Source organism: Triturus cristatus, chromosome 6, assembly GCF_964204655.1.
Source record: "Triturus cristatus chromosome 6, aTriCri1.1, whole genome shotgun sequence".
NCBI lineage: Eukaryota > Metazoa > Chordata > Amphibia > Caudata > Salamandridae > Triturus > Triturus cristatus.
In genome coordinates this window covers 109,600,275-109,626,034 of record NC_140589.1, presented here as the reverse complement: position 1 = coordinate 109,626,034, position 25,760 = coordinate 109,600,275, and the positions used below count along the sequence as shown (strand labels likewise).

The window sequence follows — 25,760 nt, the reverse complement described above, 5'->3', positions numbered from 1 at the left end:
CGTCTGCAAAAAGGAGAATAGGCATTGGTTGTTTATCTATCTGTGGGATGTCCATCCCAACCTCTGCCAGGTATTTAAAGATTCCATTTATGTATAATAGAAATAGAAAAGGGGCAAGGATGCATTCCTGATGGACCCGATGTGTAGATTTATTGTGAGAAGTTGTTTCACCTGATAAACCATAACTTACTTTTACAGTCAACCCTTGATGTAGACAATGAGAGAACGCAATTCTGATTTCACCTCCATCTTTTCCATGAGTGACAAGAGCTTTAAACAATTCACCAGATCAAAGGCGCAGGATAAATCAAACGCCAAGTGAAGAGACCCTTCCTTAGCCATCACATATTTTCCTTCCAACAAATAACATTTTAAGCACTGGTCAATAGCTGCCAGAGCTGGTTTGAAACCATATTGTACATGGGACAACATTTTCTCCATAGCCCACGATTTCAATGTGCCAAGAGTACTCGACCCATAATTTCATACTAGAGTCTACCAGTGATATCAGTCTACAGCAAGTCGGTAAATGCCGATTCCACTTTTAAAAAAACAAAATGATTATAGCCGTTCACCATGACTCGGTTATTTGGCCTGCAACTACACTCCTAAATACATGTCAGAAAAGGTGTCCAGAATTATGGTTTAGATTTAAAAATATCTACTGGCACACCGTCTACGCCCGGTGCCTTCCCCTTGCATATTTTCCAATGGTTACTGAAACCCCTTTCACCTCTATAAGTAAAGGAAAAACCTGAGAGGGGTCAACCTTCCGGGGGCGTTCTGATGCCGGAGTTAAATATGACGGAACACTAGGATTTGTTTGAAACAAATCTTCAAATTGGGCCACCCATAAATCGGCTGGAATTAGAGCTTCAGTTGTTATGGCTTCTCCCAAAACAGCAAATTATCTTTCAGATTAGCTGCAAAGGAGATCCCCTTTCTCCCCCCCATCCCTCCCCCAAGCTTTAGCTTTCATCCCCCATTTCCTTTCTGCTATCGTAGTTTTATAATAATGCTTCAAGGCATGGACTTCAGCAGGTTGTCTGGACGGTTTTTCTTTTTTAAAGAAGACTTTAGCTGTTTGTGGGCTTGGCACCATGCTGAGTTAAACCATCTACAGATCAGTTAAAGCTATGCAAAATCGAACAATCATTTACATTATCTGAGAGGCAAATTAGAACTCTAGATATATTTTGTGAGATTATTTGTTCATTAAAAAGAACAGGGTTCACCCTTTCCCATTTAATTCTAAGCCCTTTTTTAGGTCTCGCCTGGCGAACGCAGCACGAAAGCGCGGTCGCCAGTGAGATCTATTGTTGCGGACTTGCCTCGGAAGTGGGACAGGAGATGGGCACGCACAGGGCTTTTGGCGGATTGGAGCCCGTGTACGCTCACGTGAACACGCACGTCCACACACGTGATGTGCACATCTCCTGTCTCCCTTCCGACCACATGCCATCCCCGTTGGAGCGGCCCACTGCAAGACGAGGCCGCTCAGAATGCCAAAAGGACACTGACTCGATCAGGCACCAACAATAGTCCACACGGAGACCCCCAGCCCTTCTTCACTCACCGGGCTGCTCTCTTCTGGCAGGGGCTCCTCCTCACGGCGGCAGCACTTCTCTTGCGGGGCTTCCCTGCACTCCTGGGAGCCCCGCGCTGCCTCACCCGCCCGCACTCTTCACCCGGGCCCCCTCCTGGGACCCGGGGCTTTTCTCCACTCCGGCCGCCACTGCGGGGCTCTCCCTTCAGCATGGGAGCCCCGCGTAGGCACGGCACGCTGGTTTCTCTTCCTGCCGGAGCAGGCCCCGCCCCCGTCGCGGGCAAGGGCGCCTGACTTCCGGTTTGTTAGCGTCTGGGAATGAAGACTATAAGTTAACAAGCATTTGCAATGCAATAGGTCTCGCATTTACGCGAGTTTGACCTATTGGCATTGTAAATGACAATGGCTTTTATTTAGGTTTCAAAAACCAAAACAAATAAATAAAGGCAATGTCATTTACAATAAAAATAGCTCAAACTCTCGCAAATGCGAGACCTATTGCATTGCAAATGCGAGACCTATTGCATTGCAAATGCTTGTTTATTAAGGTGATTTATCTAAATGCCTTTATTTTTTGTGGCATTGGCTATCTGTAAATTCAGAGATAAAACTAAAGGATTGTGGTCACTTATGCAGTGGGCAATCACCATAAAGTCCACAAAGACTTGCACAAGCTCAGGGGACATGACAAAGTAGATAGTGCTTCCCTTCTTATTACAAGCATAGGTTGGGAGTGTGTTCCTCTTCTTAGTAACCATTTCATTTGCTACCACTAGATGATGTATTGACAGTGTTCAAAGCCTCGCCATAGGGGTTGTTTAAAATGAGAAATATCTAAGCTTTACTAATTCCTGTAGTTGCAAACCCTTTCCCCACTAAACTCACACAAAGTTGTGTTAAAATTCCTCACCCCAAATTAAAAGTCATACGTTTAACTTTTGTGACAAGCATTTGCAATGCAATAGGTCTCGCATTTATGGGAGTTTCAGCTATTGACATTGTAAATAACAATACCTTTTATTTTTGTTTTCGTTTTTAAAACATAAATAAAAGGCATTGTCATTTACAATGCTGTACAGTGCATGGCATGGTTGGGTAGCGGAGACGTGCTCTTCAGCAAAGTGGACAGCTCCGGAGGGACGGACACAGCCACAGGCGTTCCAGCCCTGACCGGCCCGGGAAGCGGCGCATGCCTCCCGGGCAGGTGTCATGGTGCGCAAGGTGCCAGGAACTGCGGGTGTCATGGAGTGTGAGGTGGTCAGGGAGCGTGAGGGTGCGCGAGGTGCTCAGTGTGAACAGTGTTCACAGGGCTGAGGTGCTAACTGTGGCAGAGGTTCACAAGATTGCGGTGCGGGGTCACAGAGTCTGAGGTGATGGTGCGTGAGGAGCTCATTGTGGCCGGGGTTTACAGGGTGTAAGTTGCTCAGTGTGGCTTGTGTTTAAAGCTCTTGAGGTGCTCAGTATCACAGGGGCTCACAGGGCAGTGTGGCCGGAATCCACTGTGCGCGCGGTGCCCAAGGTGACCGGTGTCACAGTGCCTGAAGTGATCAGGCTGACCCGAGTCACACACTAAGTCACGTGTCTGGAGCGGCACAGTCCGCAAGGCGATCTGGGCGCCAATACGCGTGGGGCTCATGGCACACCATACGCCTGTCCCTTTAAATAAGAAGTTTTCAAAACGGGGAGGGGGAGCTTCCTACATGGGGAGGGGGCTTAATTGATCCCAAGGGGGGACGCCAAGCACTGTGCAAGCGGATACCTTGTCCCCTTGGGATCAATGCTACTAAAAACAAGCACTCGCCATTGCGGAAAGGCAGCCGCTTGTTTATATTTGCATCGCGCTTTCAATGTAAGTGAAAGCGCGATGCAAAAATAAACACGCGGCTGCCTTTAACAAAGACGAGTGAAAGAAAATAGTGCTCACCCACCAGATAAAGCCCGCCGTGTAATCTCCACGAGTACACGATCTGGATGGGCCGTCCCAAAAGGAGACAGGGCGGTCACCTAAAAGCCTCCTTTTCAAAGACAGGCCAGCGTTTAGCATAAACGCTGACGCGACCCAATGGAGCATGATGGGCGGAGCTTCCACTCCACTTCCAAAATCGCCTCGATAATAGATCTCGCAGAGCGAGCAGCGCATGCGCTGCAACGCTAAGCAAGACCTAAAAAGGAATCAAGAAAGTCAAAAGGAGGCTATGGCTTGGTTTCCAAGTGATTCAAATTATCATAATAAAAGTTTGTAAACTAAAAGTCGCTAGGTCCCCTTTTGCCTACTCACAAAAGACAGGGTGGCAGGTTCTGAAAAGGACTGATAGCCATTTAAATTTAGGGCCTCCAAGGACCAGCAGCACAAAATCAATCCAGCCCAGATTTTCAATTTATGACCGTGCCTCTGCAATATTTCAGGAGACAATTTTCAATCCCTTCTTTGACATCAATTTTTGGGATTTTGTCTTTGGACCCCCTGGGGTCAGAGGGTATGGACCAGGGCATTAAATATTTGAGAAAGGAGTCAATCCATTTGGTCCAGAGTAGAGAGCGACTCAAATCTATTGCATGTGGGCATGGAAAAGAGAGCAGTAGTAAATACTTGGATTCTTGCTGGCGGTCTGTAGAAGAATCTATGGGGAGGGCCTCAATCGCATTCAACCCAAGGCTAGGATGGTTAATTCTAAAAAGAATGTTCTTCGCCACCGCTTCATTTCTAAAGTTAACCACAATGCAGTCCTCATTATTTAGGCTTTGGGCATACCCATGAGACTCTCCGGACACAATTTATTTGGTTGTGCAGCGGCTCCGGGCATTCCAACCTCCCTCTTATCCAGTGTACTACTTTGTTTAAAAGCTGGTTATAGTCTTCCGTCACATTTTCCATTAATGGTGGGACTCCTTTCAACATCACTACATATGGAGTAACTTGTGGGGGAAGATGAACAACGAGAGTGTAGTGGATGACTGTGGTTGGCTCTCGTCAAGGGTGAGTAAGCAAAAGACACACAATTGATGGACGGAATGCAGAACAAATCAAAACATTCACCGCCAGTCAAGGGATCTGGGTTAAATCCATAATTCTGTTGCTCACCATGCCACCCCAGTTTAGACCTGGCCATATGCAAATCAGTCTTGACCCTGTGCCTCATAGGAACAGTCCAGCCTGAACTGCCAAGCCAGATCCTCCCTGGACTGGAAACAATCATCCTAGGACCGGTTTCGGGGTTTCACCCCTCTTCAGCCAGGATAGCTTGATTCCAGTGGCACAGTGAGCCCAGGACCCACGTCTGGGCATACCTGGCGCACTTGGGGCGAGAAAGCAAAAGACACACAATTGATAGGCTGAATGCATAACAAATCAAAACATTCACCCTCAGTCAAGGGATCTGGGTTAAATCCATCATTCTTTTGCTCACCATGCCACCCCAGTTTAGACCTGGCCATATGCAAATCAGTCTTGACCCTGTGCCTCATGGTAACAGTCCAGCCCGAACTACCAAGCAAAAAAACTATGGATTTAGGCCCATATCTCTGTACTGGGGTGAATGTATGACATTGTTCTGCATTCTGTCCATCAATTGTTGTTTTTGCATTTGTCACCCCGAGTGGGACGGGTATGCCCAGACGTGGGTCTTGTGCTCTCCATGCCACTGGAGTCAAGCTATCCTGGCTGATGAGGGCTGAAAGCCCGAAACCGGTCCTAGGATGCTTGTTTCCAGTCCAGGGAGGACCTGGCCTGGCAGTTCGGGGGCTAGACTGTTCCTATTGGGCGCAGGGTCAAGACTGATTTGCATATGGCTGGGTCCAAACTGGAATGGCATGGTGAGCAAAAAAACTATGGATTTAGGCCCAGATCTCTGAACTGGGGTGAATGTATGACATTGTTCTGCATTCTGTCCATCAATTGTTGTTTTTGCACTCGCCAAGGGTGGGGCACGTGCTGGGCCTCTGCCCCTGTATATTATCTGATACATTTGCATAATGTGGGGGCCTGACTGGTCTGACCCTCATATCTTTGTGCACTCTGTCCCCTGTGGGATTTGGGCGTAGATTACTTTCCCCTTTAGCAGCGTTTAGGGGGTTATTGAACATTTGGGATATGTTTGATTGCTGTGCTTGTGTTAAAATTTGTTATCAGCCTAGTTTGGTCAGGAATGGAAAAGCCATTTAGATGCTCCTCTAACACAACAGAAGATAATTGGGACGGCTCCTCCTTAATTCTAGATAGGAGGGTCATAAATGGAGATAAAGCAAAAGAGATGGCCTTCATAATTGATCTAGACACACAAATACTAAGTTCATCTGTCAAGAAATGCGCACTACATTTCTTGCTTAAGCATGTTTGGGTGTTGGCACTCACGTGATGATTTTGAGGTTGATTTTGCAGGCAAAGGCATGGTCTTTTATATTTAGTACCTTTCTTCTGCTCTTTTTTTCTTCCCCCAGTTGGCTTGGGTTTCCCTGTTTTGTCAGTAACTAGGTCCAAATCGGATGATCCTTTGGGAGAACTATCCAACAATATGCATGAAACATCAACAATAGGTTGTGTCTGGGGTTGTACAGGGGTTGACTTCCCTCGACCTCTGGGGCAACATCTCGAGTTACTGAAGTAGTAGATATGGAAATAGGAGAGGATAGCGATACGCTCCTCTCTACTAACTCGTTTTCTTTAGTTAACTGCCACCGCTGCTTTCAGCAGAAAGCCTTCCAAAGTTGTACCCATGGTGGTAACAGGTGACAATACCTTCAGTTAACATATTATGAACCACAAAAGCACTTAAATAAATCAGTGTAAATATACAAAGTACTTTTTAAGGCAGGCGAAAGAGGGGAGGCCCAGTCCAGCCTTTTGCGGGCAATGAAGGCCAAAGACAGGACCACCCTTGGCCCAGGATGCGCTAGAGCACGTCCCACACTGCAGGACAGAATTGCGCTTATATGTGCGGTGTCCGGCTCTTCTCACATCAAGGGATGAAAGGGCTTGGAGTCCCTCAGTGGTGCCTAGCTTTGCATGGTTTTACCCCTCGCAGGCTGGCAGACCAACACTTGAGCACGTAGAATCCCAGTGGGCCACAGGACAGCATCACACTTATATGCACGGTTTCCAGCTCCTCTCTCAGCAAGGGATGACGGGGCTTGGAGTCCCCCAGCGGTGCCTCGCTTCGCACATCCCTCCCCCTCACAGACTGACAGACCAACAATTGAGCAGGTAGAATCCCCCTGAGGGTATTCAAAAGACGAGGAACATGAGCTCTGAAGTATCCATCAGAAAGCCATATTTTTCAGAGACTTAGATGAACTAGCCAGACAGGAAAATATCTATTCTCTGATGCTATGTTCTTAAACCATGTCAGGTGAAACCTAGCTGCAAAAAGATTATCTTGCAAGTTCCATCTTTAACGAAGAAAAGTAGCATTAAGCTTATTTGTACTATTTTATTTTGATCAAGAAACATTGTTTACCATCCTTTGTAACAGAACGGGGCTGAGCATGAGCAGACTCCTTCTCACTCTATAAAGCAGAGGGGTGGACTCAAACAGAGTTGGTTCCTCATCCATGGAACGTAATATTCAGGCCAGTATGTGTGGCAAAAGTTGGCTGAATGAATCAAGCAATCGAGGGCACAGCGTGATTTTTACAACTGGAGACAATCTGATCGACATCCTTACTCCATCGCTGTAGCCCGAATATTATGTTCCATGGATGGTTTGGGCACCACCGCCATGGTCTATATCTACTGAATAACGGGATTCGTCCTTAGTTGGCCCTTGCCACGTTACGGGCATGGTGTAACCAGGTTTTGAGCATTGCAAGAGTGATGAGGGTCACTTCACCCGTCCCCTTGTCCTGAGGAAGATCCGCATAGTTGAGGTATTAAAGTCCCTCTTTTGCCGATAAGCCGGATTGAAACGTTGACGCTACCCCCTACCGCACCTGGACCAATTTCCCCTTCCCCATTACCCCGGTTTACAGCCTTAAGGAAAATATCCTTACAAATTCAAATGAATAATTTGCATGTGGCCAGGTTGCGTCTAACTGTTTATTGATTATCAGTTTTGTACAGTCTTGTAAATATATGCCCTTTACTTTTCTACACACTTTGAGCTCTCTTGACTCCTATATATACACTTGAGCACTCCTCCTTACACGATCCCTAGAACATTCCCCTACCTTCTTGACCCCTCTAATGATTGTTTCTTTAAATGACTAAATAAATATATTGTACTAATATTTGGTGGTTGTTCTGCACATTTATTTTCACGATTTACAGGCGTTTGGGAGCTGATTAATGTAAGCTCTAATAAGTTGATAATTCTGTCAATCTAACTCTTCCTTGAATAATTGGTCCAGGACCATTGTTTCTTTATAATAACCGATGCCCAGGTCCAGGGACCTTTTGGGAATACCTCATTGTTTATAATGGCTAGGAGAACATCTGGGCAGCAAGTTCTGGAAGAAGGTTGGCCAGTCTCAAACGTCTCTACAACAGAAACACAGCACCTTAAACTGGATTCTCTTTGCCACCAGGAGCCAGTGGATGGGTTTGTGAGCGTCAGAGACTTTGTCAAACTTTTGTAGATTATGTACAGGCCTTATCGTCATGTTCTGAATTTCCTGCAGTCCACATATTAAAGAGGATGGCGAGTCCAAGTAGCAAGCATTCCCATAATCTAATCATGAATTAATGGCTGCACTGTCCACAAGAGTTTTCAACTGAGTGGAAAAGAAGCATTTTCTTGAGGATTCTCATTTGGAGAAAAGAAAAGCAGAAACCATGTGTTGACTTTCAGTGCTACCGTATGGTTTCTTTACAGGCCAAAATCCTATTCTATTAATCAGTTCCATTAGTGCAGGTGCAACTCCCAAAAGGAATCAGCCGCTCCTCTTGCAAGGCCCTTGATAACCACACAGACAATGTCCCTGGACACCTTTCCATTAGAGGGCCCTTTTTTCCAAGATCTGCACCATTTGACAAAGTGAGCCACTCCATCCTCTTGAATTTGCAAACTCAGTCATCTTGAATGCTGGTCTCCCTCTTTCTTCTCAAATTTCGGCCTTAGTATCCAACTGCACTCTCCATCATTCATGTTTGAGGAAGTTCCTTCTCTTTCTCCATGACATTAGGCACTTGCCGATTGCACCTATAACTGTATTGTATTGTAATTGCATTTATATAGCGCGTACAACCCCTGATGAGGTGTCAACGTGCTTTTTCGGCAAGTAGCATGCTATTCTGGAACTGATAAAGGATTAGTGGTGAATTAGTGAAGTGAAAATTTGAAAGTAATTTTACTAGTCTATTCCAGTTTATCTCTGTATTAACTTTCCTAAATATCTACTCTATTTTACATGGTCCAAAATTATTTCCTAAAATTATTTCGCTTGTATGGTGCAGAGAACTTATTATTTCTGTTATACTGGTCTTCTCTTGCGTATTTTATATTGCCTCCCTAATAGAGACTGTGGGCCTGATTTAGTGTTTGGTGCCTAATACACTTGTCATAAGGCGTACTAGTTTGCCAAACTCTAAAGCTGGGCCTGTGTCACCTTTAAGTCAATTTGCACACTCCATCAGGCCTTCTATGGGCAGGCTTGCTCTTTCTGGTGGTTGCTGTACATGAGATATATATCCAGGGGATACCCTTCATACGATATCCTGCACTTATGCTCACATGGTCTAATGTGCCCTCCTAGTAGGCTGCAGCTTCGCTGTGTAGGCCATTCCATCTGGAACTGCCTTCCCCTTAGTTTTTGACTCATCGCTCATGTACTGCAACAAAAACCTAAGACTTGACAAATGCTTGCCAGTCCAGCTTGGTTGATATGTTGCAGTTTTCATAGTGTAATTACCATTGATGTAAGTGTGCTCTTGAAGTAGCTTTTAACATGTATCACCTATTCTTTTAACAGGGCTTCTAGAACTGAGCCCACAACAGGCAGAGTCTATATATGCTCGGATTCGGTTTTAAGCCTAAGTGATTCCTCGCGCGGACACTGCATCTAAAACTTTAATACTTACCACCAGACTGCATCTAAGTTCTATTTGATATAAGGATCCCGTCATCCCTCCCACCATACTGCTTCAAAGCTAGACTGCAACCAAGAGTCAAGTTAGCTCTCAATATCAGATTGCATCCAAGAATCAAGTGTTCCATCAAGGTCAGGCTGCCTCAGTGCCAAGTCATCCCTTTGTGCCAGGATGCATTAATTCCACATTAACCCCTCTGCCCCTACCCACGCTTGGACGATTCAGATCTGACCATCCCTTAGAGCCAGACTATTTCGAAACAAGTGATTGCTTACAGCTCGACTGCCTCAGTGGCAACTGGTTCCTCAGTGTCAGACTGCTTCTAAGAGAAACGTCATCCTTCTGTGTTTGGCTGTCTGCCGAATTATGATGTGATTATTCAATGTCTGACTACTTTGATGCTAGGTTTCCGTGACTACAAGTAATTTCTCTGCGTCAGAATCCATCCCAAACTTACTCAGCTACAAGTTATTCCTCTAGACCAGATAACAGTCCCAGACTAACTGAGCCACAAGTGAGCACCAGAAGCTTCAAAAAGCATAGTGATCCACCTACTTCAAGAGAGCAGGCGGATCTCATCAGTGGTGCCTCCTCAAACATCACAAACAAGCATTATCAAAACCAAAAGTTCTTACCTATGAGAGAACTACTGGCTGTTTAAATGTTTTTAACGAGGCTGTACAGCAGAGCAGCTGCAGTGCAGCAAGGCTAAAAGTTAAGAAAAAAGTGCTAGGACACAGCCAAAGCTTGCTTCGTCACATCGCTTTGGTTTCTGGCAGGATGGGACAAGGGGGTGGAATGGGTCAAGCAACAGGGGATGGGGAAAGCAACAACAAGAGGGCACAAAAGGATGGGGCAAGCAACAACAACGGGGAAGCATATCAAAAAGGAACTTGCCTTTTGCAAACATTACCGGTTCAGAAAGAACTAGGCCATCTCTTTCTCCAAGCATAGAAATCTGCTGAGCTCTCTCCCTCTACCTTTATGATGTCATTTGGAACAGGGTAATAACTGAATATAGTGCTTCACATGTTTCTTCTGTGCTTCTGAAGCCCAGTAAGTAACAGTTGTTGAGCTTGCACATCGATACGTTTTTATTCCAAAACCCAAGTTATAGAAGGAGATTTACCGACCGCAGAAACAAGAAGGTTTAGTGATGACCTCAAGAGAACTGCTTTTTTTTCAGCAGCAAGCGATCAACTCCCAGAGACTCTCTTTAGTCATAGAAATAAAGTGCGCTTTGCGATGCACTGGCATAGTGATGGATGAACAAGTCCTCCAGGGCTATAAACGCTGAACAAAGAAATTTGATTGAGCTAAACTCAATTGGATCAAAGCTATGCCTTTTGCAGCAGCCATGCTGGGACAGACATTCGCTTCTTTCTGCATATAGAAGCAGGTATTCACATTGTTGGCAGATATGATGTTTGTTGCTGGGAGGAATGGGTTTTCATACAAGATCAGCAGGGAGGGGTGTGAGGTCACTGCCTCTCACTCACAAAGATGAATTTGTGTGCTTGTAGTCTCTGAATAGCAGCCTACTCAAAGGTTTCATTTATGACACTTTTGCTGCAGCAAAGAACGGAAAAATGAAGTAGTCGATCGAATCGCAGGGCCAGACTCGGTAATATAAATTAAATAGCTAACAAATCAGCCGCAGCCTAGCGTTCCATTGGTGATCCCTCTGATAAATATTACTATATGCGGCCGTTCGCACTTTGTCCAAAAGACACATTCATCGGACACTACAGACTACAGGAACAAAGAGTACAGACATGTAAGCTTAGGGTCACGGCAGGTCAGAGCTCCTAGCAAGTAGCAGAAGACAACAAGGACGACAGGGGAACAAGAGAAAAATAGCACCTCAATCACAGCGTGATCAGTGGAAAGGCAGAAATCAAACTGAAGCAATCAGCACTTGCTTCAGCTGAAAGAAGGGGAAGCAAAGCTGGCAGGCAACTGCCCAATTAGATGACAGCAAATAAGAGTGACAATGAAGCCTACAAATGGTAAGCAATGGGCGGGCTGGAAGCCCCTTGTATGTAATATCTCTCACAAGCGAAAGCGCATCCAGCGCATGCCCTGTCGCAGGCGAGACCTAAAAAGCAAAAGGAAGGTAAAAAGGAATACCATAGGTATCAATCAAAAGGGAGACATCATAGAAGGGGAGGGGTTAGTGTGACTTGCAGAGATTCATAGTGCAAACCCTATTAGGGAAAGAGCCGAGGGATCCAAGGTTTTTCTAGAAGAAGGTGATAAGCTGGCAGTTTTCAGGTGGAAGTTGGCAATTGTGCCAATGCACTGAATAACTCTTTAAGACAATAAACAAAAAAATCTCAAGCAGTTCTTTGTTTTGGAGTCTTATAAAGAAACAGACACACCATTGAAGAAGAGTGCCTTTACTTTTTCTAGCCCTGGATTTATGGGAGTATTTCTCTGCATGCGAGCCTTCAACTAGGAAACATTTCAGATGCACACACTGGGGGGATAAGAAAAGACGCCTTGCATAAATGCAGTAATAAAAAAGTAAGACAGGTAATTATGAAAAATATAACCTCATTGCATATTATGTTTTGGTACGGTTAGTAGGGCAAAGAAGCACCAGGGGTTAGTTTTGGATAAAATGTACTTAACAATTTGAGTAGGTAGCAGGACTCTGCATGGTGTTCTCCAACTGTGCATTTAGCAAATTAGCAGTTTTGCAGCACAATAAAAGGATGAAATGCATGAAACACTAACCTTCTTTTTTTGAAACTCTTCGTTCTTTTCGTCGGACAGTGGTTCTCTGGCAGGAATCTGCAAATGCATTGAAGCTCCCGTTCCCACATTAGGTGTATTAACATTGATGGCAGGTGGTAGTGTGGAGGTATGGCTCATGTTGAGTTTTTGGTCAGGTGGGCATGAAGTCCAGCCTGGTGGGGGCACAAATGGCGAATAGGCAGGAGGTGTGCCTGGTACAAGTGGGGGGTAATTCTGTGGGACCTGAGCAGGGGTGTAGTTTGCAGTATAGTACGCAGGGGCAGTAGTAGAAGGAACGATTACAATCGGAGGTGCACTGTTTACAGGAGCATGGTGCTGTGCCAAAATGGGGCCTTTCATTTGTTGACCCAACTCCAAAGCAGGAACGTGCCGCCCTAGTACTGGAGAAGGTAATTGCTGTATTATGGCAGAAGTTGGGCTTTTATGACCGAATCCAGGAGTTTTAACCTCACTCACAATCGCAGGAGTGGGAATTTGCTGTCCCACGGAAGCCGGAGTTTGTGGCACCATATCTTTACACTTTGCCAAGTAGCTGGTTTCCCCCACTGTGGACGCAGAAGGATGGATGCTTGACTCAGTAGGCCTATGGCCCTCGGAAGAGCCTGCAGATACTTTCTGTTCATTCTTTCGCCCTTGAGCACGGGTTGATAGCTTGCCAATTTCTGTGACTCCAATATTAAGCCCGATTTCCTTAAGTACTTCTTGGATCATCTCATACTCATGCTTTTCAGGATTTGTGGCAGGGCTCTGTTGATTGACTACTGAAGCTTTATGGGCCGCTGTGTCTCTCTGAACAGAGGCATTAACAGGTGGAGCTAGCTTCAGCAAAGTTCCATCCTTGTCGCAAAGTAACATAGCCCCATTCTCAATGGCGCCAGAATTTTCTAGGTTTTTTTCTTTTGCACTACCAAGATTTTCTTTCTGTGATTTACTCGCCAGTCGAGAGGATTTCTTTTCTTCATCGGATGCATCATCCTCACTTTGGTCAAGGCCACTGAGGTTAAATAGTTCCAAAAACCTTTGAACTGCAGGAGAGAATGGGCTTTCAACTCCTTTTAAAGTTAGGCTTGCAGCAAGAGGAAGCTCTTTACCTTTAACACCATTTGTCAAAACGTTTTCCACCTTTGAAAGAATAAAAATACATGAATGTAAGTCTTTGTTACAGAATTATATTTTCAGAACAATTAGAATCTACTTTTAAACATCTTTAAAAGAGTAAATGGGTTTCCTTAACTTGGAAAATATTGTAAGTGAAATATTTACTGCTAAGACATTGTCTGTAAGGTAGTGTGTATACCAGATAGCCTACATATCTGAACAATCCTAGCAACACATAATGCAGCATGTATTTCGGGTCCCAAACATATTTACATCCCAACATTCAGTTTAAAATTTCAGAACTCACATGTAACTAACCTAGATAAAAGCAAGGATTTGTTTAGTTTCTTTGCATATGTATTTATGAATGTGAACCCAATAGGGACAATGAAGAGTTAGAGAACATGGTGGGGGCTCATAAAAAAGGGGAAAGCCTTAGAAAGGATAAAGAGTAAACTTTAAAGGCTAAGTCTCTGCTACTACGGTGAGGAAGCAAGATGACGGCCGCTTGAGTCGGCTGTAGGCGGCTTCCAACAAAGTGGCAGTTAAAGAACTATGTAAAGAGCCCAGAATCGGATTATGACGAAAACCCTGCAGAATACAAAATCAACGGAGCCCGGCTGGGTCCTACCTTGGCTTCGACTGGTGGTGCAGCAGGCAGAATTGCTGATTTCCCAGTGCAGGTGGCTGGAGAGGGAGGTTTCACGGGCTGCGGGACGTTGGCTCCCAGGAGGAGGAGCATCAGTAATGGGACCAAAGGCGGCTGCAAGGGGGAAAGGAGCAGTTCAACTGCCCATACATCAAACAGCTCATCAGACAGCCCTGTAGACACCAGTCGTGGATGCAGTCCCCGCTCTATCTGGGACAGGACGCCAGCAGAAGACCCGGACAGAACCCAGCCAAAAGGGGAAGGGGAGGAACGTGCTGCCCCAGCAACAGCGGATCGGTGTATCAGTGCTAGAAATGCTTTGAGGTGTGGGGAATGGATCGCTGACAGTAGGAAGCAGAGGACAGGCCTCTACCTCCGTTCAGGTAGGCAGTCAGAGTATATTGCAGGCTAGTAAGGCCACACTGGGCACTGGCGACGAGAGTGGCAGGGGGGCTGCGATATCAAGTGAACTAATGGACTGGGGTGAGTGCACTGGGTACCCAAGTGCAGTCGGTGGTAGGAGAAGCCCGGATTCTCGAACCGGTAGTTGAAGGCAAATTGGGAGTGAACATTGAGGTGACGGATGGAAGTGGCGATGGATGCTCTCTAGGGCTAACCTGCCAGTTACAGCGACAGGGGCAGGGAGACCCTCAAGCCGTCCCTGCTCCAGGTAAAGTCGATTCAACCCCGCAAGCGATCCCTAAGGATGGTCACAAGGGCTACATCAGTAGGCATGCTGGACTGACAGCGCAGCTCATGCTAGCTCCCCTTGGCTCAGACTTACGCAAAAATAAAACCACCACAGGGCACGAAGGTCCAAAAAAACAGGGGGCACACAGTGAACAGGAGCTGGACTCTGAGGCCAATGATCGGTTCTTCTCCTTATCGGATGCCACTTGGTCTGACGTGGAATCAGGCTCAGGGTCCAATTCAGATTCAAGCAAGTCAGAGAGTCTCTCTGGCACCAGTGGTGTGGACTCTACAGCCACCACTAATACACGATAAAACAGGCTGATTGGACAATCAGAGCTACAAGGACCTTAGATGGGACTATTCACCAGGCGAACAACTGGTGGGGGATAATAATAGGGCCTCTTCCGACAGTCAGCCTGCAGCCCCTCCCACACGGGATGCTATCTTGCAATGCGTAAATGCACACTGTGAAGAGACTCGCCTAGAGAGCAGACCCGCACAATCGGCAGCCCGCAAACTTCAGGGGGCAGTGAGGAAAGTCACCAAAACCTGCAACGCCATCAGCGATCGGCTGACGGACCTTGAGACAAGAATAGCTGCCCTTGAGACAGATATTGCTGGAGCAAAGGGCCAAGCAGAAGCCTATGACTCGCAACTCATCAATATCCAGTGGAAACTTTAGGACTACAAAAACCATCAGAGACGGAATAATTTGTGATTTTTAGCAATTCCCGACGCAAGTAAGGGATCAGACGCTCGGATGTACATGGTCCAGCTGCTGCAAAAATCCTTCCCAGAACTAGAAGGTTGGAACTGGTTACACGAGATTCAAAGGGCGCATCGAGTCCCATTTACTCCTCGGCAGCCAGTTAGCCCGGATGCCAAACCACAAGCACTCCTAGTGTACTTCGGCAGCTTCCTGCTACGGCAGAAATGTTTTGAAAAAGCTAGACCAGAGGCTCAGCGGGCCAGGGATGGATTCTCATTCTTTACGAGACCAGATTTGTGTCACGTTACATTGGAACGCCATTGGTAATTGCACCAAATGATTAAACCTTTTCAGGAGAAAGAGGCACAGGCCTTCCTACTGAACCTGGTCCGTCTGAAAGTAATCTGGGGTGACCGTACCAGATTCTTTACATCGGAGGAGAAAACCTAGAAAAGCAGAATGATTTTTGTAACCACAGGAAGGAGACAGGTTTCACTGTATTCCATTTAGAATTAGCTTAGGCTGTTTAAAATGCTTTAGCAATGGGTAGGCTAACTATTTGCTTAATTAATGTTGGGGGACTCAATGATAGGGGGGAAAGGGCTAGGGTAAGTGAGGCACTTAGATCGCTGGGGGCAGATATAATTTGCCAACAAGAAACCCAAATCCCATGGCAGCAAAGATGGCTTAATGCAGTTCCAGGATACACACAGGTAATTTGTTCTTCCCAGACTACTACGACTAGGGGTGTGGCAATCCATATTTCAAATAGACTGCCCCCTGCAAAACGGATGTTATCATATAAATGGGAGAGATGGGCAATAGTTTAGCTTTCGGTTGGGCCTACAGTACGCACGGTCTATGGGCCTAACTTAGATGATCCTGGGATGCTTGAGGAACTGGAGGTAGAATTGGCTTCCAGGTCCTCCCCCCTCACTATGTGTGGAGATTTCAACATTCATTTGGATGCAAGTGGCCCCAAACACCAAGGAATATCAGGGGAGAAAGCCTCAGGTTTATAAAGCATTAGTGGCTTTGACCTCTAGCAATGAACTAGTCTATATTTGGGTCTGTAGGAAGCCAAGGGATTTGGGCTACATGTATTTTTCGTACCCTCACAGGAAATACGATAGTCTCGACTATTTTTTCGCCTCCTCCGTTCTCACGGACGGTGTGAATATAAGGAAGATGCTGAAGTACTGTCGGATCACAACCCTTTGTTGTTGGAAATTTTGGTGCAGGGGTATCAACGTAATGAACAAAGCACTGAGGGGTGCCCGTTGTCTCCTCTCTTATTTTCATTGTTTATCGAACCCCTACCTGAGAAGATCAGGAATAGTACAAGTACTGTCCCTCCCATTGATGGTATGGCAAAAATTGAGCTTTACGCAGACGATATTATTTTATATCTGAAGGCAGGGGCAGATAATCTACAGAATGTGTTGGATGAAATTCAAAACTTTACACAAGTCGAAGGATACAAAGTTAACCATGCAAAAACCGAAATTTTAGCATTTAATTCAACTCCTTTGGATTTTCCACCTGCCATCCATCTAAAACCTCCGCACCCAATCAGATATTTGGGGATGCATGTCACTAATGATTTTGGGCAATTATTTTCTTTGAATTACACTAGATTGCTTACGAAAGTCAAAAAGTTATTTGATAACTGGTCTTTGCTTCAATTGTCCTTAGTTGGGAGGGTCTCAATGGTTAAACGGATGGTCCTTCCACTGTTTTTGTTTCCATTCATTAATCTGCCTATGAAAATCCAGAGTTATTATTTTAAGGAGCTGGATCAATTAATAAGGAAGTTTGTTTGGAATAATAAACAACCAAGGGTTAAGCTCTCTATATTGCAACTTGATGTAACTTTAGGAGGTCTGGCACTCCCACATTGTTTAACATACCATCAGGCTTCGCTACTTAATCTGTTTTCCCAATTGGGTAAGGAGAATTCTGTTTTTGATTAAAAAAAATGTATACATAAGCTGAACGAAAGCGCCATTGGACTCCCTGCGTTCCTACGCTTGGTGAAACTGCTCCAAAAAACGCGTTATAAGGTTATCTTAACACTGGCTGATAGAATGCAGTTATTTTTTAAATCACGCAAGGTCCCCTTATTTCACGCTTACACCCCTATACAGGATGGTGCAGTAGGAGGACTTGAACTCACCAGAGGGCTTTTTCAGGATTAGCAATAACTAGGCTATCTCCAGCTCGGGGATTTCTATAACCTGGATTCCTTGATTAATTGGGAAACGGTTTCTCTCCAGGCCACTACACCGAACACCGCGCTGGCCCTGAGCTTTCTACAAATATCCAACTTCCTTAAAACTAACTACGCAATGCTAGATGAGACAATAAGGCCAATTGTCAAGCAGATAGTAAATACAATGGTAGGGGTTGGCTGTTGGTATCAGCTACTTCATCAAAAAGCCAACTCGGAAAAGATTCTGATGAGAGCGCTCCAAAAAATTAATTTAGAGACAGGCTGTAAGTTCAATACCAGAGAGTGGAAACAGCTTAATGATCTAGCAAATAAAGCTCTTTGAGGTGCCAATTTTAAAAGAATGAATTTTTTAATCTAGACGGTTATTATATTTTACACCCCTAAAATTGTCTAAAATGTTTCCAACCTGCTCGAATCAATGTTTCTGTTGCAATAAAGAGGGTGAAGGGGGTTGGTTACATATATTTTACAAACGTAATGATATACAATATTTCTGGAAGAGGGTTTTTGCGGAAATTTCTTTGATGTCATCCTTGGACATTAGTCCGTCAGCCATGCTGGTGTTATTTGGTTCTTCAGGAGAAGTGAAATGTTTTACAAAAAATCTGCAATATTTTATATTAATTGCCATCGCAGTTGCTAGATCACTTGTTTTGCAAAACTGAAGAAGCAGGCTACAACCTGGCATTGAACATTGGTTTAATAAGATGACCAGGACCTGTAGATTAGAAGAGGCCTATGCCAAACGTATAGGACCTGTTGTAAGATTTAGGGCTGTATGGCGACCTTTTTTCCCTTATGGGTTTATAGACGAAAACAGATGATGATGAATTAGTTACAAATAGGTTATATAAGCACAAGGCACTTTGAAGAAATGTTGGATTATTTATATTTGTTAAAAACAAAACAAAATGTTTTGCACATGGCACTTTGCACTTTAATTAATTCTATTGAATGTAATTTGTTATTTATAAAATCAGTAAGGATGTACTAGATAAAAGCTGTGGGAGTCTGATTCGTCTTTAGCTATCATTGAGAATTTGTAATATGGAATGTCTTTTTATAAGTGTTGATTATGCTTGTATTAATTCAATGGTCTTGCTACTGATATGCAAACTATTTTATTACCTTATTTACTTTTTCCTGTACTAAAATATATTATATATAAAAAAAAAAATTTAAATAAAAATGAACACAGCACTGGCTCTTTAGACAGGCCACAGCAGACCTACCCAAACTGGACTCAGACTGGACGTTGGGTAAAAAGTGTACAAATTCGGCCAGCAACAACTGGTAAAATTCTACCACTGGATAGGGAGTGTATTTTAACATTTAATAAAAATATACCTTCTTATTTACTCTATTATACTGCCCTGGCCATCAGACAAGTATATGTAATGGTCGTCCTAGTATTGGATTCACCTTTGACTGGTCCCAATGGAAGCTTGTACAACCTTGTAAGGAAGGAAGACTGTAGGACCAGTTGTTGAAATTCTGCCCAATTGCTATTCTCTTTCCAGACTGGGATGCCTTCAGAACCGTACCTACTTGTATGAGGAGTTCGACTGTGATTGCCATCAAGTGTGTAAGGCCAGACCAAGATTCAGTGGAAAAGAAGGGGCATCATCAGGACAGATCAAGGAACCAAAATTATAGAGATCACCTCTGCCCAGATGCCCAAGAGAAACAAAAGAATCCCAGTTTAGAAGCTGCTTGATCACCCGTACAAGTTCAGAAAGGTGAGCCTTTTTTGCCCAAAGATTTCATGCAACTGCCCCTCTTGTCGTCCAAAGGAAAAAGAAGATAGTTGTCTTCCACTTCATCAGCAAGGATTTCTACCCATCCACAAACAATGAATTTGGTGAAAGTTCTACACTGCTGGAGTGCTAAGGCATGTGGGGGTGTGGGGCACCGTAGGCAGGCAGGATGGGGTGGGGGAACGTAGTGGTGTTCGGTTCATGTCTAGTTGGCTGGGATCTAGTCTGTAATCTAAACTACTCTGGGTTTCACTTTGCAGGTAGGGTAGGGATAGGTTGGCATGCACACCCACCTGTTTAAGGAGGGGATGGATAAGGTTTAGGTTCAAGTACACATAACGGTGGGTAGGAGAGCCCACACATAGTTGCTTAGAAGGAAGCTATTCATGAACCTCTGGAGTGGTTGTGGCAATTTGGATAAGTCCCAAATGGTAGGCATTTGAAAATAACTTAATTTAACCTGTGTGACTTTACGTTTCAAAGCTGGCTCTTTTTCAGGGGCTCATAATCTACAATATAAACAAGAAAATAGTACTATATAATTACAGGAATGCTGACGTCAACTTTTCCAAAGCAGCATTTACTTTGTTCAGTTAAACAATAATGGTTGTTCGATAATCTAAACGACATTTAGACTGACAGTAAGCCCTCCACCAGAAAGAAACATTGTTCTAAGTGTGTGTTTATTCTTATTCAAAAACCTCCGGGCTCTATGGAGATTGTGACCAGACATGAATCTCACCAGATGTCTTTTACAAAGGGAAACGTACTGGATAAAACGACTAGACACCCTGATTGAGAAGGGAATTAATGACAAAATTGATTATGTATGTTACCTATGAGAATGTAATCAATACTGTAATAGGTCTGTTCAGCATGATTATTAAGCGCTGATTTTTGAAGATTTTTGATGTTTTTTTAAAAAGATACGACATTTCACTTGGGATCTTCTAACTATCGTCTGCACAGTTCTTTTAATATTTTCCATATTTTCACATTACTACAGACGAGATTTCATTGTTAACCTGATAGTTAATAATAACAGCCACTTAGACTATGGAGCGCCACGAAGGTAGCTCTCTCATTACTTAAGACTAGTACATCCGAGGCTGCACATAGAATGTGATAAGCCAGCATTTAATTCTTGAATCGACAGTGCATCCCAGTATAACAACTGGAAGCATTCTAAGATGGCGACTGCATTCCCTTCCACATTTCTAAATAAGAACCTCAATGTCCGTCTTCAGTTTTCAATGGAGCTATCTTTATCGCGAGATCAGCTCGTATTTTCAATGTGGAAACGATCGCATTTTTTGCGCCACGAAACGTTGCTCCTTAATCAAGCGGACTCACGATAGAATCACGCCGATACCGCTACCCAGACAATGAGGGACTAGGAGATTAAGCTTCGAAATTTTCTTACACGGTATGACATGTCACTTCTCAGTTTTTATGTAACGAGGCTATCACTGAATAGTTTCACTAAGAGTGGTTTTAAATTACTCTATTGATTTTTGTAATCGTTACTTTTCAGATACATGATTATATTGGTCGGTTACTTCATGTACACCCGCATTTAACAGAAGGTATTTATTCATTTAAGCTTAAACACAAACGGTGGTGGTCACCATCAGTAAATGCTCATAACAGCGTTTTTTCAACTCGAGAAGTGGTCACAATCTCTATAGAGCCCGGAGTTTTTTGAATAAGAATAAACACACACTTAGAACAATGTCACTTTCTGGTGGAGGGCTTACTGTCAGTCTAAATGTCGTTTAGATTATCGAACAACCATTATTGTTTAACTGAACGAAGTAAATTCTGCTTTGGAAAAGTTGAGTTGACGTCAGCATTCCTGTAATTATATAGTACTATTTTCTTGTTTATATTGTAGATTATGAGCCCCTGAAGAAGAGCCAGCTTTGGCTCGAAATGCATTGGGCAGCAAGATAATGTCTAGAATTTATTTATTCATGGATTTGGATTGAATCAGAAGAATTTATGGACATTCTACGAATAAAGATTTAATGTACAAAAATATTGAATTAATCGATTGTGTTGTAAAATTGATGTTCAACATAAGAACAATATTATTTTGACATTGTGATGTTAATGTATTAAATTGTTCAGGCATTTTCACCTGTTGCTAAAGTGCGCAGAGGACGGGTCTTATTGACCCTTATTATTATTGTGTATTGTAGATACTCGTGACTGTTGCTTGCCCCCTCTGCAGCACGCCTTTTACAATTAGTTGAAGATAGAGTTAACTAGTGTGTGCCTCTCCAAAAATATTGTACTTTACGTTTCAGCCAAGTGAGTCATGGTAATTCCCCACTCAATACATCTTTGCACCATTGGCAGGACTCTCATTGTTTAAATCATATGCTGGTAAGGAGAGCTGGTGGTTACTCTTGAATGCAACACTGAAGGTGAGAGAAAGCACTATAGTCTCAATATATGGTCACAACTCAGATCAAGAAGCTTTCATTAGATCCACACTTCAAATGCTGCTTTCATTGGCACAAGACCTTTGGCAGTGTAGGATGACTGGAATATGCTGCTAGATTGTAACGTGGACACAACAGATCACAATGTATGGGGTATTAGGGGACAGGATGTGGCCCAACGGCTAGAACGGTCCACCTCAGAGCTGGGGAACCGGGTTTGAGTCTCGGCAGGGACGCTCAACACCCTGTGATTCTGGGCAAATCACTTAATCTCCCTCACAACAAGCATTGTCATAGCCAATAGGTCTCGCCTTTGGGACCTTGTAAGTAAAAAAAAAAAAAAAAAAAAAAAAAACTGAAGTGTAAGACTTCACGTTTACATTTACTGCATCGTAAATACGAAGTAAATGTAAACGTGAAGTCTTAAACTTCAGATTTCATTTTTTTTCTTTTTTTTACTTACAAGGTCCAAAAGGCGAGACCTATTGGCTATCATGTTCTGGCTGCAAGCCCCTGGCGCAGCTTCCAGCTCCTAAAGTGCCCTTCGACGCTGCTACAAATGGGTGAGAGTAGTGGGAAGGAGTACGGACTCGAGTCAGTGGCAAAAAACGGGAAATGTATTTGGAGTGAAAAATTGATGAAACTGTATAATTTTCCTGCACGCGAGTTAAACACGTTTGCTCTTAAGCTTACATCTCAAAAAATATGAAATTAGAATTTCCCCCCGCGTTGTTTAATGGAACCGGATATGAATATCATGTTTATGAATTTGAAAAACAGTTTCTATTTGACTGGTTTATCGATTTGTGGAAGAGAAAGAACGCGAGTCATTAGAGAGAAGGAAAAGCTGTATGAGAGAAAGTGTATGAAAGAAAAAACAGAAATAAAGATAGAAAGAAGAATAAAGAAGCAAAACGTTTAACAGGGAAAAGGAGAGAGTGGCATGCTGCATTAGAGAGAGGCGGGGGTGGGGGGAGAGTGGAGGCCAGCAGAGTGACGCGATCTGTGGTGGGGGAGGGAAATGAAGCGCAAGAAAGCAAGGCGGAGAGAGACACTTAAGGCTTAATGAGCCTTGACAGAAACCCACGTGAACGCAAGCTTGAGGCCAGGAAAAGCCTGTGGTAGCACTTTCAAAAGCCACTCACTAAATTTCTCGCAGAGCAGCGCATGCGCTGGATCAGCATGACCTAAAAATGAATGTGTCAGTCTGTAACGCAACTGGTGCTCACGTAAAGCGCTCTGATACCTTCAGGTCTAGTTTGCGCTATATAAAACTCCCAACCCCCAAAAAGGTTAGCACTTCACTATCTACAGAGGACGTACAATGGGTATCACAGGTGGGCTTAATTGACACCTGAAGATACATAAATCCTATCCCAACAGATTACTCCCATTACTTGTCCGCTCAAGAAGCATCCACATGTCTGTGTGATTTATTTGGATACTTCTTTTACCCATGGTCACAGCAGAGCATGGGGTAATATTTTCAGAGCAATCTCCAGTGGAACATTACTTACGGTGAGCGGCCGGAGAAGGGGTTGGAAGACAGTCTTGGAGACTGAATGATGCATTTCTTGAGTCCAGGCAGTCAAAAATGTGGTTTCAGAGCATTTGACTGAATTCCTTCAATTTATCAATTCAAACAAATGTAGTCAGTAAACAACTTGAGACACTCTGAAGGAGGTGGTATGTGGTAGCTTTATAGCGGAGGGGGGGGCTGGTCTAAGCAAGGTGGACCAACTGCAGAATGATTTGCAATAAACGGGGCCCTCATGCAGACAATTTCTCTTCCAGAGCACTTGTCTTAAGGTTCTAGGATTTTGGAGACAGCTATAATTGTGAGACATCATCAAGACAGAGTATGCGTTCGTCAAGGTTTAAAAAAAAAAAAAATTACAAGGGGGGCAAGCAGGCCGAGAGACTACTGCCCACTACATTGAAGGCAAAACTGGTACAATTGTATGTATAGTATTAAGAACCAGCATAGTAACAGGCTAAATGAGGTCAATTGGTTCACCAATATCACAAGCAGTTTTACAACCCCAAAATAGCAAATCCTACTCAGGTGACTGAATAGACTAGCAAAGCACTCTATAAACTTACTCCCCTCACATCAAAGTATTAGATCAACTCATAACAAAGGAATAAATAATAAAACTTAGTAAAATCCTGAAGGCTTTTAGGAATGTAGGCCCAGATGCATCCCCCCCATCATTTTACGTAACTCCACAGCCCTCTATGATGGACTTTATTAGGTTGCTCATTAGCCATGCAGAAGAGAGGAGCATCCACAATGACAAAGACTAGGATATCAGGGCTCCAGAAGTGAAGGAAGGACAAGGAGGAGTGTGGGTGCTCTAAGGGAATTTGACTTATCGGACAACATCAAGAATTTTTCCAAGATCCTGGCATCAAGACTCCATCTTTTCCCACAGTTAATACATCCAACTTGCCTGGCTTTGTGGGGGGTACTAATACTAAGAAAGAGATGCATACAATAGACATGGCTTATCGACAAGAGAGAGACACAGTGGAGACTTATTGGATGCCTAGAATAGACTGGACTAAGCCTTTCTTTAAAGAGCCCAAGAAAACAAGAGAGTTGGCCACAACTCCATGAATTAAGAGCTCTCACTCTCAAAAGGTACAGTGGCTAGGGGACAATGAAAGGGGTGCCACCGACCCCTAACAGAAAGCAAAGTACACTGCAGTTGCATATCTGCCTCTGATTAAAAATGCTCTGCAGCAGAATAAGTGGACAACTGACATCAGATTTAGACACACATGTCTTTGGAGACCCCATTATTTGGAGGTAACTAACATCATCTAATCCATACAAACATGAATAAATGCCTAGTCATCAGGAGCAATGCATCATGTCGACTCTGAACAACAAAAAATATCAATGTCTTAATGTGTTTAAGATCATGCCAAAATACGGGTTCAAGTGTTGGTCTTGTTGTTATTGTCGATCAGAATAGAAAATTATGCCCCAAACCTTTCGCAATGAGAGTCTAAGTCAACTAAGAAAAATGAATGTCAGATGTATCAAGCAATGAAAACAGCTGTATCCTCAATGAAGAAAGAAATCATGAGAGACACAAAGCACAGTCTACTTCCAATGTTGAGGGCAGACTGAAGGCCAGGTGTCACAAAGATATTTCATTCAGTCGTCCTGAAAATGGCCGTATTTCAAGACTTCAGGACGCCAGCAGTTAGACTGAGGCTCAACCAAGGAAATTAACTTGCCTGCTATTATGCAATACAAAACAACTTCGTAAAGCAACTAGCTCAACGGCAGCGAGATCATCTGAAATAAGTCAGCAAACCTGAGAGCACTTCATCCTTGTAGCCAGTTTGAGAGTCTATATACACTTTCAGTCTCGGCCTTTCAAACAATCTCTCAGACAACAGGCAATGTATTTATTTGGTGCATTTTAATCTGCCCTTTTTCAAAACATGCACCATAAACAACCAATGAAACCCTGCCTCAAAAAAGCAGAGTGCCATTAAAACCAATACTCCAGTACCAAGTCATCCTCTGTGAAAGACTACTAAAATCAATACAAAAAGTAAAAAACTGCAGATCAGGGCATTACGGTCTTCAGCATAAGTGGCCCATCTCTGGTACTTCTTCCTAATTCAGTTGAGAAAATAAACAAGCATATGCAATGCAATAGGTCTCGCAATCGTGAAACTTTGAGCTATTGGAAATGCTAATGTTTGTTATTTTATTGTTTTTGTTAAACCTAACAGCAGTAGCATAAGTACTAAAAGATATTCCACTGGGCAAGGAAAGGGTGCAGTACCACGGGCCGTTACTAGATGTCCCTGTGGAGTTGCAAAGG

General features: G+C 43.7%; 1 protein-coding gene across 8 annotated transcripts in view; it reads right to left on the bottom strand.

The window, feature by feature from the left end:
- LOC146816470 (uncharacterized) overlaps positions 1-25,760 on the bottom strand; it is a 219,433-nt gene that overhangs the window by 42,441 nt on the left and 151,232 nt on the right. For all 8 annotated transcript variants that reach the window (XR_014962909.1, XR_014962910.1, XR_014962911.1 and 5 more), the window contains one exon: positions 12,306-13,448. Coding sequence is in view for 4 of the 8 variants with exons in the window: in XM_085610301.1 (XP_085466427.1) it covers positions 12,306-13,448 (1,143 nt within the window). In the remaining 4 variants the exon portion in view is untranslated. The remainder of the gene's footprint in view (positions 1-12,305; positions 13,449-25,760) is intronic.